This window comes from Alternaria hordeiaustralica, assembly GCF_023758085.1.
Source record: "Alternaria hordeiaustralica strain BMP 2776 chromosome Unknown scaffold_61, whole genome shotgun sequence".
Classification (NCBI taxonomy): Eukaryota; Fungi; Ascomycota; class Dothideomycetes; order Pleosporales; family Pleosporaceae; genus Alternaria; species Alternaria hordeiaustralica.
In genome coordinates, this window is record NW_026056833.1 from 34,887 (window position 1) to 48,754 (window position 13,868).

The 13,868-nt window shown below is 53.5% G+C and overlaps 4 protein-coding genes across 4 annotated transcripts; 1 reads left to right on the plus strand and 3 right to left on the minus strand.

Moving 5' to 3' along the window:
• Positions 1-1,202: 1,202 nt before the first annotated feature.
• Positions 1,203-1,907, plus strand: J4E84_011124 (uncharacterized protein; the record flags this gene model as incomplete). The annotated part of the gene is made up of 2 exons (XM_049393678.1): positions 1,203-1,270; positions 1,403-1,907. The coding sequence occupies 2 exons, from the start codon at positions 1,203-1,205 to the stop codon at positions 1,905-1,907; spliced, it is 573 nt and encodes a 190-aa protein (XP_049238612.1).
• A 2,282-nt stretch (positions 1,908-4,189) lies between these two features.
• On the minus strand, positions 4,190-5,810 carry J4E84_011125 (uncharacterized protein; the record flags this gene model as incomplete). The annotated part of the gene is made up of 4 exons (XM_049393679.1): positions 4,190-4,999; positions 5,066-5,197; positions 5,257-5,524; positions 5,584-5,810. The coding sequence occupies 4 exons, from the start codon at positions 5,808-5,810 to the stop codon at positions 4,190-4,192; spliced, it is 1,437 nt and encodes a 478-aa protein (XP_049238613.1).
• A 1,731-nt stretch (positions 5,811-7,541) lies between these two features.
• J4E84_011126 (uncharacterized protein) lies at positions 7,542-8,805 on the minus strand (the record flags this gene model as incomplete). Its single annotated transcript, XM_049393680.1, has 4 exons — positions 7,542-8,166; positions 8,214-8,395; positions 8,447-8,541; positions 8,592-8,805. The coding sequence occupies 4 exons, from the start codon at positions 8,803-8,805 to the stop codon at positions 7,542-7,544; spliced, it is 1,116 nt and encodes a 371-aa protein (XP_049238614.1).
• Positions 8,806-12,219: 3,414 nt separating this feature from the next.
• Positions 12,220-13,365, minus strand: J4E84_011127 (uncharacterized protein; the record flags this gene model as incomplete). Its single annotated transcript, XM_049393681.1, has 1 exon — positions 12,220-13,365. A coding segment is annotated over one exon (1,146 nt), but the record flags the coding sequence as incomplete, so codon positions are not given.
• Positions 13,366-13,868: the final 503 nt, after the last annotated feature.

Sequence of the window (13,868 nt, forward strand, 5' to 3'; positions counted from 1 at the left end):
TATAAACGAAATGTGTCATGCAGATCAACCATGATGGCCAAACTCACGATGTCTCGATGGCAGATGGGAAAACGGCGCTTGGTGTTCTGCTATCTGGGCAGTAGTGCCGAATTGCCGGCGACTAATTGCGATGTGCAGTGTCGCTTGTCAGTTTTCAGTTTGGCAATCCTCCCTTGGCATATCGCATCGAAGTATGGGATTTGCGATATTTCATATACGTCGTACCTAGAGACATACCTCCGCGCTGAATCCGTGAGCGCGCTCATGACGCAGCGCAGGCCACGCACGCGATAAAACGAGGCTGCGAAGAACACGATATGCACCTCATCCGTCCCTGCAGCACACGAATTGAGGCCATGTGGGCTGCCCTGGAGACGGCAGCGCGAACCCCTGCCATGCTTAAAAAGTGGAAATTTGACCCTTCCACTAGCGATGTCGTCGGGCACTCTGATTGGCCTAATCAGAAGCTTCTCCGCGCTTCAAGGAGATGAGACACCTTGCCCTGAGCGCCGCCAACCGCCATCGCACGCCGGCGACTCCATCGCGTGATCACGATCTCGCCGTGTTTGGAGTTGTCATGGCCGTCCAGCGGGCGAACAAACGGGGTGCTTGCAAAAGGAAAAACCATAAACTGTCAAACGTCGCAAGAAAACTGGAGGGCCCCAACCAAACAGAAACAGCACAGCATAAAGGAGTTACCGCGATCAGCGAATCACTTTCGCTTGCGCTGCCAATATCCCCATTCCAATTACCATTTTGCGGTCGCCCGCCTCAGGCCCCGTCACAAGATTGGTGTAGTAATCTTATTTTTTCCCCATCCGTTAGCCGCTTTTCCCACTGGCCCCCGTTCCCCCAAGGGGACAACCACACAGGCGAGCAAACCTATCGTGAAGGGAGCGCGCGTGAGCCCTGTGCCCATAGTTTCAAATACAGCCGGGGATCCTCCCTTTGCTCATCTCTCGCTCTCACTTCGTTACCGCAAACCTTTACGCTCATTACCAGTTTTTTGCTCGCTCCCTGCAGTTTTTTTACTGTCAGTCAGACTGTCTGTTCAACGCGTCGTCATCAAGAAGCAGACTTTCTCCACACTCTCTTATTAAACTCAACGTTCTGTCGGTCCGTTGCTGTCCAACAACGTCATACGAAGCCCTGAACACACTCGCTGTAATTACGATCATTCAACACGAGACAAGACTATCAAGATGAAGTACAACACTATCACGTTGGCGTTGGGTGCGCTTGCTATGGGCGTGACCGCTCAGGGTGTTGCGTAAGTTTGCCCTCCCTGTTCTCCACATCTTTTCTGCCTCACCCGCAAACGCGACGCGACTTCCACGCGGCTTACCCGCCATAATCATCATGACTACAATGTAGATCCATGCTAACATGCTTGGTGACGTAGGCCCGAAGTCCAGTCGTCCGTCCTCATGGAGCTCGCGCAGGCGATCCCTTCCGACCAAGTCGCCTATGCGATCGCCTCGTCGTCTGCGTTCGCCGCTGAGATGGCATCTTCGCTCGTTGCGGGCAACACACCAGCCTGGTACCAGGCGCTGCCTACCGACGTCCAGAGCCTGCTGCCCGAGATCTACCCGGCCATGGTCACACCTACACCTACTCCTACTCCTACGCCATCATCGTCGTCGTCGAGCGCGTACGTCGCGAAGAGCAGCAGTGTTGTTGAGACATCCAGCTCTGCCATGGTTACTCCCTACCCCACTGGAAGCAACAGCACCATGGCCATGCCCACTATGAGCGCCACCGGCAGCGTCACCGTCTCGCTCAGCCCCAGCCCCAGCGGCAGTGCCTCGCCCTCCCCAGAAACCCCTCCTTTCGAGGGTGCAGCTTCCAAGATGTCCGTCGGCGCCGGTCTCGGTGCTGCGGTCATGCTTGCCATGCTCGCTTTGTAGACATACCTTGTGGCGTGTCTATGAACTTTGCTACTGTTACCTTCGTAGCACTGGACCGCTGAGCATGGGTAGCGGCTGGTTGCTCCTTTCTTCACTCTAACGTTTCTTTACGACGCGATGCTCTTATCCTTTCTTGGGGAAAATGATTCGCAATATACCTTTTTGACTTTTTTGTTGCTTGACGAGGGGAGGGGAGGAATGGCAGGGTGGATTGATGCATATTTATGCGGTGGCTTCTCCGGCTGGGATTATTGTAGGTGTCTGGTTTGGTGGTTTCAAGGACGTGGCTGTGGATGTGGCCGGATGGTTGATGGATGTTGGGTAGATAGTAATCCGTAGTAGCTTAATATTTAATCAGTCGACGCAGAAAGATGGGAAAGACCCAGCCCAATGTATGCCTGAGGGTGATGAGACGTTCAAGGTGAAACGGTCTAGTTATATAACGTTCGAGCACGTCCGTGGGGGGAGGGGGCTTGTAAGCAACACGCGTCTTCCTCGTGTTGGGCTGAACCTAGACCCACGCCGTTTCCCTACACTGACCCACAGTTGGCACTGACGGAATCGACGTCAGCTTGTTACGAAAATAGAACGATGGGTTGAGAGTGCATGAGGGTGGGAGACTGATGTCTGTTGTGGCTGGTTTTTGGGCGCTACATCTGGTGTGTGATGGTGTTGGAAGCTGCTATGCATATGTTACTCTCGGCCTGGAGTGCGACAGCAGTAGTAGCTGAAGGGAGTCTAGGTTTATGACTTGGGCTGGGATGACGATGGTAATGTGATTCTGGTATCTTGAAACATGTGTAATCTGCGAAATCTCCGCATATACAACACAGATTACACTTCGCAATCGGCGCAGAGCCGGTACCCAAGACTGGGTCAAGACATGCCCGCAGACCGAATAGCCCTCTTGGCTGCACGTAAGTCAGTGACTCCACACGTATGCATATCTATGCCAACTTCCATAGCCTCAGGGTCTCTTGTTACTTACTACCAACACCATCTCACTCCCTCACTCCCCACACATCTGCTCCAAATATCTACCCTATTACCATCCCCTCCCCCATCAGAACCTGGTGGCCACCAGAGACGTGTGGTCTAATGGCAAGGCACCCACGACCCTATCCGTTAGCTGCAGCTCTCGGATTAGGGAGTCACTGGTCATCTCGAATCGCGAAGTTGCAATTGTAGTGGGAGACTGTACGTTCGAGTCGTACCGCGTCGTTTTTATTGTTTGTCAGTTGTGGATGGGTGAGATAAGAAGGTGTCTGGAAGAGTGAGGGAGACTTCGTGACATCTTTTTGGGAGTATGCTTGAACTTAAGGTTTGCCATATCTAGATAGCATTCGTTGAATCGAAACATGGCAATTGAAGCCTAGTATCCGGAGCCAAATAACAAACAGCGCCTGATCACCGTTCATGAGACAGTTGCTCTTCTTCATTCGAGTTCTCTCACCGCTCTCATACACTGCCATGCTACTATACCTACCGCCTAGATCAGCAAACCTCTAACAATCACCACCCAAGGACACGTAGCTCAACGGTAGAGCGCCTACACCATACGTTTCACGTCGAAGAGGCTTTAAGTAGCCCCATGCCTCTGGTATGGAGCCTCTTGTTAGATCCGGAGTCCCCCGGATCCAGCAAGAGGTTCAGGGTGGAGTGGGAGATCGACGTTCGAATCGTCGCGAGTCCAGCTATTTGCCTTTTTTTGTTATTGATGTAATGCTGCCCTATATAGGATCCGTAGAGTCTTGGAGAGAAGGTAAGAGAAAGTAGGAAGCCAAGATTGTGGTGAGTGAGATACATTTTAGTATAGGTTTGAATACCTACATATCTACATATCCAATCCTACCAAATGTAGGAATTCCAATCTCCATCTCTTTCTAAACCAGAATGAAACTCGTAATTACCATTAAAGAGCCCCATGAGTAGGGGCATATGCAGGTCATAATCGTAAAGTCCCTCTCATCCGCAATCATATTGCAGAACCCTCCAGGAACAACTGATCATGACGCTCATCGAAGGCGTGTAGGTATCATCATCTAAAGCGCGAGCAAAACAACAACAACAGAAATCCAGCCGTGATATCATCGTCCGAACAGCGGGAAACAGAAAACAAAAACGAAAAGATGAACAAACAGGTAACCTCCGGGTATGTACGCGCAGATGTCACAAATAGGCCGAGGCCTAGTTCAGCACGGTATCCTCGTCCGAGTACCGCGCGGGGTAGTTGTAACGCAACAACAAAATAGTGAACGATCAAGGAAATTCGTGATAAGCGCTTAGAAGTACGTGTCGACAACGTCGCGTCCACCACGAATAGCCCACTCGACAATTTCCATGCCGCTGAGTCCACTCGCGTAGTACGTCTTCTTCTGGCCCTGCAGCTTATTCAGCTTGGCATACGCGCCATTGGACAGCGCATCGCCCTCGAAATGCGGGAAGTAATCCCACTTCTTGAAGGCCTTGACGTCGTCTTCGCAGAAGGGCTGCGATGGCTCCGTGGCATTGCGCGGGTCCTTGTTAACCTTGGATAAGCTGTCGATGAGGAGGTTCTCGGCTGCGGCTTCGGTTTGGAAGTCGTATGGGCCCCAGGACCAGGCTACGGAGACGTTGGACTCCTTGCTTAGGTGGAGGACGGCTACGGGCTCGCCGTCGTTCGGTGGCGGGACTGTCTCGTCGGTGCTGTTGGCGATGTAGGAGACGCCGAAGGGGAGTTCGAGCTCTACGGCGGAAGAGTAGTATTGGTGGGTTGTGATGTTGTTGAAGGTGTCGTGCTCCTGCTCTGTCATGTCTACACCTACGCGCTCGAGGTTCTCGATGCTTGGCGGGAATGCGAAGATGACGGATGAGCACTCTTGCTTCTCCCAGGAGACGTAGCTGCCGTTCTTCATAGGTGTAGTGTAAGACACAATAGGGTGGTCGCCGGACCGGTCGACGCAACGGACTTCCGAAGAAGTGTGAATGGGCGTCTTGCACAGCTGGTTCTTGGCGTACTCGACAAACATCTTGTGGAAGTCCATGTAGTACACGCTGTGTAAGCCGATAAAGGCCGTGAGGATATCCGGGGTGAAGTACTGCAGTATGTACAGCTAATCACACGTTAGCGTCCTGCATGCGCGATCCCTGCAAGAATTTTCTGGAGAATGATGACGTACTGCTGGGACAATGTTGATATCGCCATAACCGTAGAGCGCGACGGGGTTCACGAGCAAAATAGGCAGCGCGGTGAAGTTGTTCTGGCGGAACCATTCTGCGCCGGATACGGTGAATTCGTCTGGTACACCATTCTGTTCCTGCATTAGCCTACCCGGTTTTGTGCAACGGCGCACCACAACGGGTGTCGTACCTTGTAGTTCACGACACTAATCGGTCGGAAGCGCTGCGTCCACAGCTGAATGTACCTCGGAATTTCTGCAGATACCTGCGCGGTGAACTGCGGGGTCAGGGCGGGGTTGACCATGATGTCGCCGTTGGTGTAATTGTAGCGGTACATTTCGCGCGCGCCGGCAAGCGCAAACGGCTCGATCGAGACATTGGTCTGGTTGAGGATGTCGATGGTGTTCGGGTACGACGCATTGGAGAGGAAGGCGGCGCCGAGTGGGTGGAAGATGCCTCTGGAAGGGTGGTCAGCCGCGCCTAATGCGCTTGGAGGCGGACGCTGTGTAACACTTACTGGTCATCATACCAAGCCTGGCATTTACCACCAACTTCATCTTGACGGTCGAACATGACTGCCTTGATGCCCTTCGCTTCTAACCGGCCGGCAGCAGCTAGGCCGGCAGGGCCCGCGCCAATGATGCATACTGGGTGTTCCTCGCAATTGCAACGTTGACCTTTGGGGAGGGCTGTGACGGTGAGCGAGGAAAGCGCGAGCAGTGGTAGCACTAGCGACGACCACATTCTGGCGGGATGGAAGTGAATTGTTTGGAGAGAACAATGGGGACAGCGAATGCTTTACGGAAGGGATGAGGTACCTACTGCTTATAATAGCAAGCGACGCGATTGCAGGTCCCTGCGTGCCTTTGGGCACTTTTGACTTCGTTTGTACAGGCGAAGGAAGGCATAGCTGGGGCAGGCGCTGCACGGTGCGTTGGCATTAAACGGGAAGGGGCCAGGCTAGCATGCTTTCTCGAAGCCAGATGGGCGATTCGCAAGCCTCATCAGGCCTAAAGGAGCATCAATGAGGTAAGTTTGAACGGCAACGGTCGTGCGGCGGAGCACTGAGCGCCGCTGTGACGTTTGAGACGAGGGTCTGCTACCGGAGCGTTGATTTTTTATTAATCTTTACCCCTGGCATATCTGTAGTCCAGGTAACCGCCAGCAATGAGAGCGCTGCTGCTATTCACAGCTTCAATTGCCGCTGAGTTGTGCCTCCTTGATGCGTCGCATGTTCGCAATCGCTAAATCCACACTGCAGGCGCTAGAAGCGGTGAACAGCTGTCTGCAGACATCATGCTGCAGCTGTATGCAGCCTGTCGCTGGTGCCAGTGGATTGGTGCCGAGGTTTGGCCTTCAGCCCTGTCGCTAGCCTCCAAGCCACCGTTTGAGGCCCAGCCGCCCAAATACTCGGGAGTGGTTCCTGACTCTTGAAAAAGCTCCTATGCCCGACAATATCGCAAATGCGCTCGTTGTATGAGACGCCAATTCCGGCATTGCGACATCGCGACAAGGTCATGATTCGGTATCTGACGTCCGCTGCGCCGTATGCCCGTATACATTGCGGCGTGGACGTCATCCCGTGCCGGAACATCGCTGCGTTGGCCTTTCCGCGAGCCTGACAACTCACCGTCCAGCTCTGGGCGGAAACATGTTCAAGCCTCCACTGGATGGAAATTGCAGCTGCGATGGAAGGTTGCGTAGAGCAGAGGTAAGTTGGCAGAATGACGACATGCTCGCTGCACAGACCGACCGCCAGCCCAATTTCACGAGGTTGAAGCGACAAACTCAGGGTCCAGCTGGGATAGAAGAAAAGCAAAGTTCTGCCGTCGCACCATGCTCCATCTCTTCCACACCACCAACCTGTCTGTTCATTTCGACGATGTTCAATGCACACGGCATGACGAACCAGCCCCCGATTTAATGATCTCACCGCATGATGACCGCTTCGGCAGTATCTTTCCGTGAAATCTCAATTGCCCGAAATAAAGCAGTCGACGACCTCTGAATAGTCTGCTTCGCTTCGGCACGACTGGGGCAAAGCAATGCGACAGTGAGCACACCTCCAGTTTCAACCGGTGGCGCAGTCTTCGCGAGACGAAAAAAGAAGTTGCGGCATGGTTGTTGCGCGTCGCGAGAACACGTCGACACCGAACGAATCAGAGGCCAAACATAAAAGAAGCGACAGCCAAGAGAGTAGTGATCGTATGATTCGCTATTGTGCTCGACGCCTTTTAGGCGACGAGAAGAAGAAGCTGCTTCTAAGAGCTTGAACTCGCTAAATTTGAAGAAACCGCCCAGCTGTCGTATCCGACGGGTATTGACAAGAGAAAAGAGAAAGGAAAGAGATGTAGTGAGGTGAGTTGAAGAGAAGAGGCTCTTTGTGGGTCTGCTGCCTACAGAAAGCTGAAACATCGCTCGCTGAACGGATGCGCATATTAAACTAAGTAATGTGAAAAGTACTGCGCCTCGCGATCAGTACATGAAGCTTTTTTGCTGCTCTATATCGATATCGAACCGGCTCTTATCGGTATCGTCGGTATCGCCACTCATCGGTCGTTCCGAGGGCGCACGGAAGTGGACCGGGGTGATGGCGGTCCCGGGCCGCGTCTCATCGTCGCCCGTGAGCTTCCGCGTGTCCATCTCGACTTGGTCCAGGACAGGCGTGATCTTCTCCTTCCTTCTGCTGTTTTGCGAGTTGTTGCCGTACTTGGACCCTTGCTGCCTTGCCCGGTGCGGGAAGAGCAGAGGCTTGAGTGCTGGAATGCACCCGCAGATGACACCGACGTTTGTTTCAATCGCGGTCCAGACCCAGATCTGGTATCCCTCCCACGTGGCATCGTATGTTTCGAAGAGTGTGTAGTGGACCCAGTAGGCGCGGAAGCTGCTTGCAACAACGATGACACCGCCGACCGAGAAGAGAATGACGAGACCGATACGCTGGGTGGTCGGTAACGAGAGGCCGAAGAGCGTGGGGATAGGTAGCGCGTAGATCATGAAGTCGGTCACGACGTTGAGAACACTTTGCACAACCAGTGGCGGTCCTTCAGGGATGCAGTCGCGGTGGTCGGCTTGCAGTGTCCAGTAGCTGGAGATTGGGCTGTGGTTGTCAGCACTGGATTAAATTGATCACGTGGATGTACTTACATGCATTGTACCCAGAGTGCGACCAGGAAAACGACGAAGGCGGCGAACACGAGGGCAAAGGTTGCCCAGACGAGCTTGCGGAAGAGCGACTTCTCTGGCGCGATGCGGAAATACGAGATGAGGATGGACATCTTAACGGTGGAAGAGGCCAGGACGAATAGTGTTTGGCCTGCCATGGAAGCCTAAAGCCGTCAATATCAGCGTGTGGTGACATGGGTTGCACATTGTCGTACCTGTCTACCGACCATCAGCTCGTGCGGCTTGAGGTCCCAAACGTGGCGATCCCAACCATACAGTTGGGATGCCATGATGACGATTACTGTTGTGCCTGTAGAAGGAGTTAGATGATGGAAGTCATGATAAGTTCGGGTTCCGTACCAATACTGAAGACCATCGCCACGATCATGAGGTAGTCGTCATACCAGCTCTTCTTGAGCCATGCTATCCGTACCCATAGCCGAAGAAAGACGACGATCATAGCGATGGGTAATAATGTCAACTCGACAATCATCAGGCCTGAGCCCCTCGTGACGGGGTCGACGTAGTTCGGCTTGGGCCATGTCGCAAGGACCTCGGGCGGGGGAGACCTCATGGTGCTGGCGTATGTGTTTCGAAAGCCGTGAACGTTTGTTAATCGATGTTAGTCGATAGTAGGATGAGACTGAGGAACGAGCGTCACCAGCGTCCAAAGAGCACGGGACTGGGAATGGACAGGAATATAACCTTCACTCAGGGCGAGCCAGATCTCCACCCGTATGCTCCAGCTAGCCGTGCACAAAGGCTCGAATTCCAGTGGGGCTTGGCCATCGTTGGAAGCATGGTATGCTGGAGTACAGAAAGCTCATCTGCGCAGCACCATTGGCAGTGCACCACGGGAGCTCCGTTGCGGGTACGGAATGGTGTCGGTTTCGCCCGCAGGGGTCCAGGTACCAGCGACGTCGGTAGTCCCTTCAGCTCGCGCTGTGACTTGCTGGTACAAATGACCAGTGTGGATAGGTGACCAGTAGCCGGGAGCTGACTGTGGAGCGTTAATGTGACTGGGTTCAGGCAGGTTGTTGCTGCGGCTCATCAGTGGGTAGAGACGCATTCCACGCATGGCCAATCGCTGTCCCGGAGCCGGGGTAGCTGAGCAGTAGTACCGAATCCGGCGTCTGGACGTTTTGCCGCAGGACAACCTGATTTGGAGGCCCGTATATGAGCCGATACTTTGGGAGACCAGCGGCGTCCTCTAGACTACCGCATTCTGGCAAGCCGCAATGCTGCTTTTCCCACCATCGCGCGATTGTCGCGTGTCGTGAGCAAAGATCGAAGGGTCCAGCGTTGAGATTTTGCCCGTCGTGGCGAAGCGCTTTCGGATCGCCCGCCTAGCAGCAGGGGCCACCCCCGGCCTCGTCTATCTCAACAACGAATAACCTCACCGCATCACGACAAAGTGTGATCCGCCTTCGCTCTGCGCGATGCCCTGCGGATGCGGGACATTGACGGCGCCTGTTGCTGTCTCCGCTCTCTCGTGGCTGGCAATACTCCGCCCGCCGTCTTTTTCCACCTAACCTACTCGCCGACGTCTTCTCGCTGTCTAGTTGTCTTGGTGACGTCGCGTCTTCGGTACCACCTACCCACTTTGTGTCGTCAGCACGTTGTGTCTTTGACCAGAGGAGCCACAACAAGCGGTATCCCCGATCCAGCCTACCCTCAGGTACACATGGCTGTTGTTTCGAGACTCACGCGATCCACATTACGAGACCCATTAAGACCAGGGACGCCTATGCGGGCGCCTCAGACGGCATCCATTGCGCCACGCAGAAACTTCGAGTTGGACGTAGGCCTCGATTGACTTCCGCACTCAAGAAACCTGATCCCGGTCCTGTGAAGATTTCATCCCTCTTCCTTGCAAAGATCACTCTATCCAAGCCGCTTCCCCGCCAGCAATTCCTGGCCTTTGGGAATACTCAGCCGTTACGTACTTCCACCGTCAAAACACTAATGATCCTTCCGCGGCTGTGCTCCACTCCCTGGAGGCATGCACATGCATCTCATCTACCGACATGCACACGACGTCGTGTATACAGAGGCCACCGTGCTCGCTCGTTGGCAACGGTTTTACTTTTCAGCTGCCCAAGTATTGGCTACCAAAAACCACTCCCACAACACGGGCTCAGCTCCTGTCCCTATCTCGGCACCCGCGTGGGTCCAGTGCTGTGGGGTACGGCCTCGAATTAGAGACCCGCTAACCACAGCGGCTAAGTGACAAAGCTTCCGTTTCCCGTCTCGTGCCGGCTACAGCATACGATTGGACGTCCACCACATGTCCAAGCTGATCGATGTCCCCTTTCGTCGCTCAACATGTTGTTGACTCCTCGGAAGTGTGTTTTGATTGCGCCATATCCGGACTGATTCAGAGCATTGCAAAACCAGTCATGGCCTAACGGCTAGATATGCGACTGCGGGACGGCTTCCAATTGACCAGCTATAGGCCCTAGCATCACACCGTTGAAGACTACAAACGTCCTCAGCATGGGTTATCGCTCTCAACAAGGACGTTACAAGTCCTCGGGAATGCATCACGGCCAGAGGCGTGGTCATGATATCCACGGTGATCGATAATTGTCACGACCATCGCGTCCGATCCACACTGCAATCTTGGTAGTGAGGTAGCCACAACTTAATACAGCACCTAGGAAATTCCCCGAAGACGGCGGCAACTATATCGGCTCGACATGCTTCGACTCTTCCTTGCAAGTGCCACGCGGAAGGGTATGCGCGTCTGCACGTCCTTCAGTGTGCTGACTAGTCACATCCTTTCAAGATATCAGCGAATAACTACACGATACGATGTGATGAACGTCTCGACTCTCCTCAGACCATCTCGCCTCCCCTGGTCAACCCATGTCGCCGACGATCACGAAGCCACACTCATCAGCGATGGACCATGGCGACTACATCGGTAGTCGAGCACTGATATCGCGTTCGTCATGCTTTGCACAGGTACCCGCGATTACTCACGGTTCATCGCGTTGTCACCCATCGGTAGTTCTTCCGTGTTGAAAGCACGGTGCTGGTTGCCTGGAAGCTGTGTTAAAGTTCTTTCTAGCATCTCCATATCGTCAGTGCAGCGGTTATTTCGATCTGCCGACTGATTAGTCGCGATGGTACACTGGGTCCAAAGGGGTAGCCAGACACTTCCAGCGCGATCTCCTGAGTGTTCTATTTGGAAGATACCCACCGTGGCTTTTGCGCATTCGATTACTCATTCTGGCAATGCAGGTACTTACTCCGACTCCCTCATCACCAACCCCTTCCACACTCTAGCGTCCGTGCGAAGGCGATGCTAGACTTCCATCTACCACCCCCTTCCCGATCCAGCACCCGATACCAGATCGGCCGGGTAATTGAACTTCCCGTCGTAATCTCGTCTTGCGCGCATGGTGACGTGCGAGCCATCTTGGGGGACTCCGGGTTCTCTCCTTTGTTTTCCTTCCCCAAGAGTTCGGATGCGCGGACGCCGAACGGAAAAGGAAAATAAGACACGTAGGCTGAGGCTGCCACGAGGGAAACATAAACTGCATAGTGTGATGGGTAAGCTGGTGGGTGTACGACTAAATGTGACTAATGTAGGTTTGGCTAATCTTGTCACTAAAAGGAAGGGAGCGTGGGATGGATAATTGGGGTTGTTTTTTGAGGCTACAGAGAGGTGTCGCACTCCGAGGTCATGTAAGATGAACTCGCCGCGTCATCAGCATCGGTTTGCTCATTCATCCGTCATCTTGCCGATGTATATCTAGACGGAGAGTAACGCAACCGACTCGCACGACGTGGATCTCCCCTCCCTGTTCTGGCCCGACGCTGTCTATCGTCAATGCTTGCTTGATGGTCATTTTGCTATCCAGTCTAGCCACAAGGAATCAAAAGGTCAGACGACATGTACCCGCTATTGGACGAGCTGATTGCGATATCTATCAGTTCCTACCGTACATACGTACTACCACCTGAAAGCTTTCGTGCAGCGTTAGACAGCTTCGTTCCACTCCTTCCGGAAAACATTGTTGTAATCCTGATACCCAAAGTGAGTACACTGCGCGAATGTTGGCCTAGGTTGTTCCGCGGATTCGAGGAAAACTAAGAGTTTTGGAAGACCAGGTCCCCACCACGATTGGAGCTTGTTTCCAGAACCCGAAAACTTTGTCCACTTTTCTTCTGCGATATACTCACGCATGTCTTGAGACTTGTGGCGCCAGCTTTCGATAGCCGTAGGAATGTGCTGCCGGATCTGCGGCAGGAAATCTCCAACACGAATGCCGTCCGCACGATGAACCTTTTCGACTAACTGAAATCCCCCAATGCCATTGTCGCCATCCCCGCATAGAGCGTAGATACCTAGGGCCTTACATGGGGGATTGGTAAGAAACATAGTGTCGACGAGCTGCTGAAACCCCGTGGGTAATGCATCATCCCTCAGACAATGCTGCAGACGGGGCTTTGTAGTGATTACGAAGCTACCACGTGTCAGTTGCAGACAATCCCCAAATCGGTCGATAAAGTATGGATTGACTTCGAATTGACTGAGGTCTAGCCAACGAGGTCCATCTACTCGAGAGAGAAGTGCTTCCACGGAGAGGCTTTCGTAGCCTCCGGGGGCGTACAAGAATGCGAACTGACGCTGACAGAGTGTGCGGAAAATGTCGGACGTCGAATTCGGAACCTTGTCAGCGTGCGGCAACCTGGCAGTGAGGAGAAAGGTGTCGCGAAAGGTCTCGGGTTGGGGCGCCTGGTACAACCTATCCACCGTGTCCTGGAACTCTACGATCTCACTTTCGGATGGCTGCATCCAGCCCAGACCTGGCTGAATAGACTCGCCATGGTCGACAGGCGCGCAAGGATGTGGACTGTGGAACCGAGTTTGCAGGATGTAGCTCACCATGTCTCTCCAACCCTTTGATACGTTCCATGCAACGTACAGTGTGCTTGGCATTAATTCACGGAGTATCTGTTCGAGCAGCTCTTTGACGCCTAGGGCGCGATGTGGGAGGCCATGCGCAGGGTCCGATACGTCCGGGCGAGTTGCAGGACGAGAAGTCTTCTCGGGGGAGTCGAAGAGTGCCATGCGCTCGTCAATGGTGCGTAGAGCTGACGCTCGCCATTCTTCGACACCAATCTCTAACGTATCGCGCCGGGAGGGTGGTGGAAGAGGCCACGGTATCCGAGGTGCTCCAAGCCCTTCCTCCTCTTGCATGCGCGAAACACAGAGAAGTGCTCGAGGGTGTGGGCTGTTCGCTACCTCCGTGGCCGTATAGTACTTGTAGATGAGAACGTCGTGTGGATGGTATTTGTTTGGGTCAGCATCCCTGATATCGTCGATGAGAAGGGGACTTTCCTTGTCTGCCATTGTTTCGTTGTCCATAGCTTGGAAGTGAGAGGAAGAGATGTAGGAATGAAGTCGTGGGAGATGTAAGACCGCGGCGTTGCGATGGAGAGAGCGTATTTAAAGGGGGGGGGGGGGGTCCGAGCCTTGCCCCAAGGCGTGGACAAGGCCCCGCCCAGCCCCCGTACAGGGTTAAAAAAATTTTACATCCTAAAGGATGTAAACATTTTTTTAGGGGGCTAGTTTAAACTTTCAATTTTAATAAAGAGCTTCTCGAGCCTAGTCTCTTTAAACAT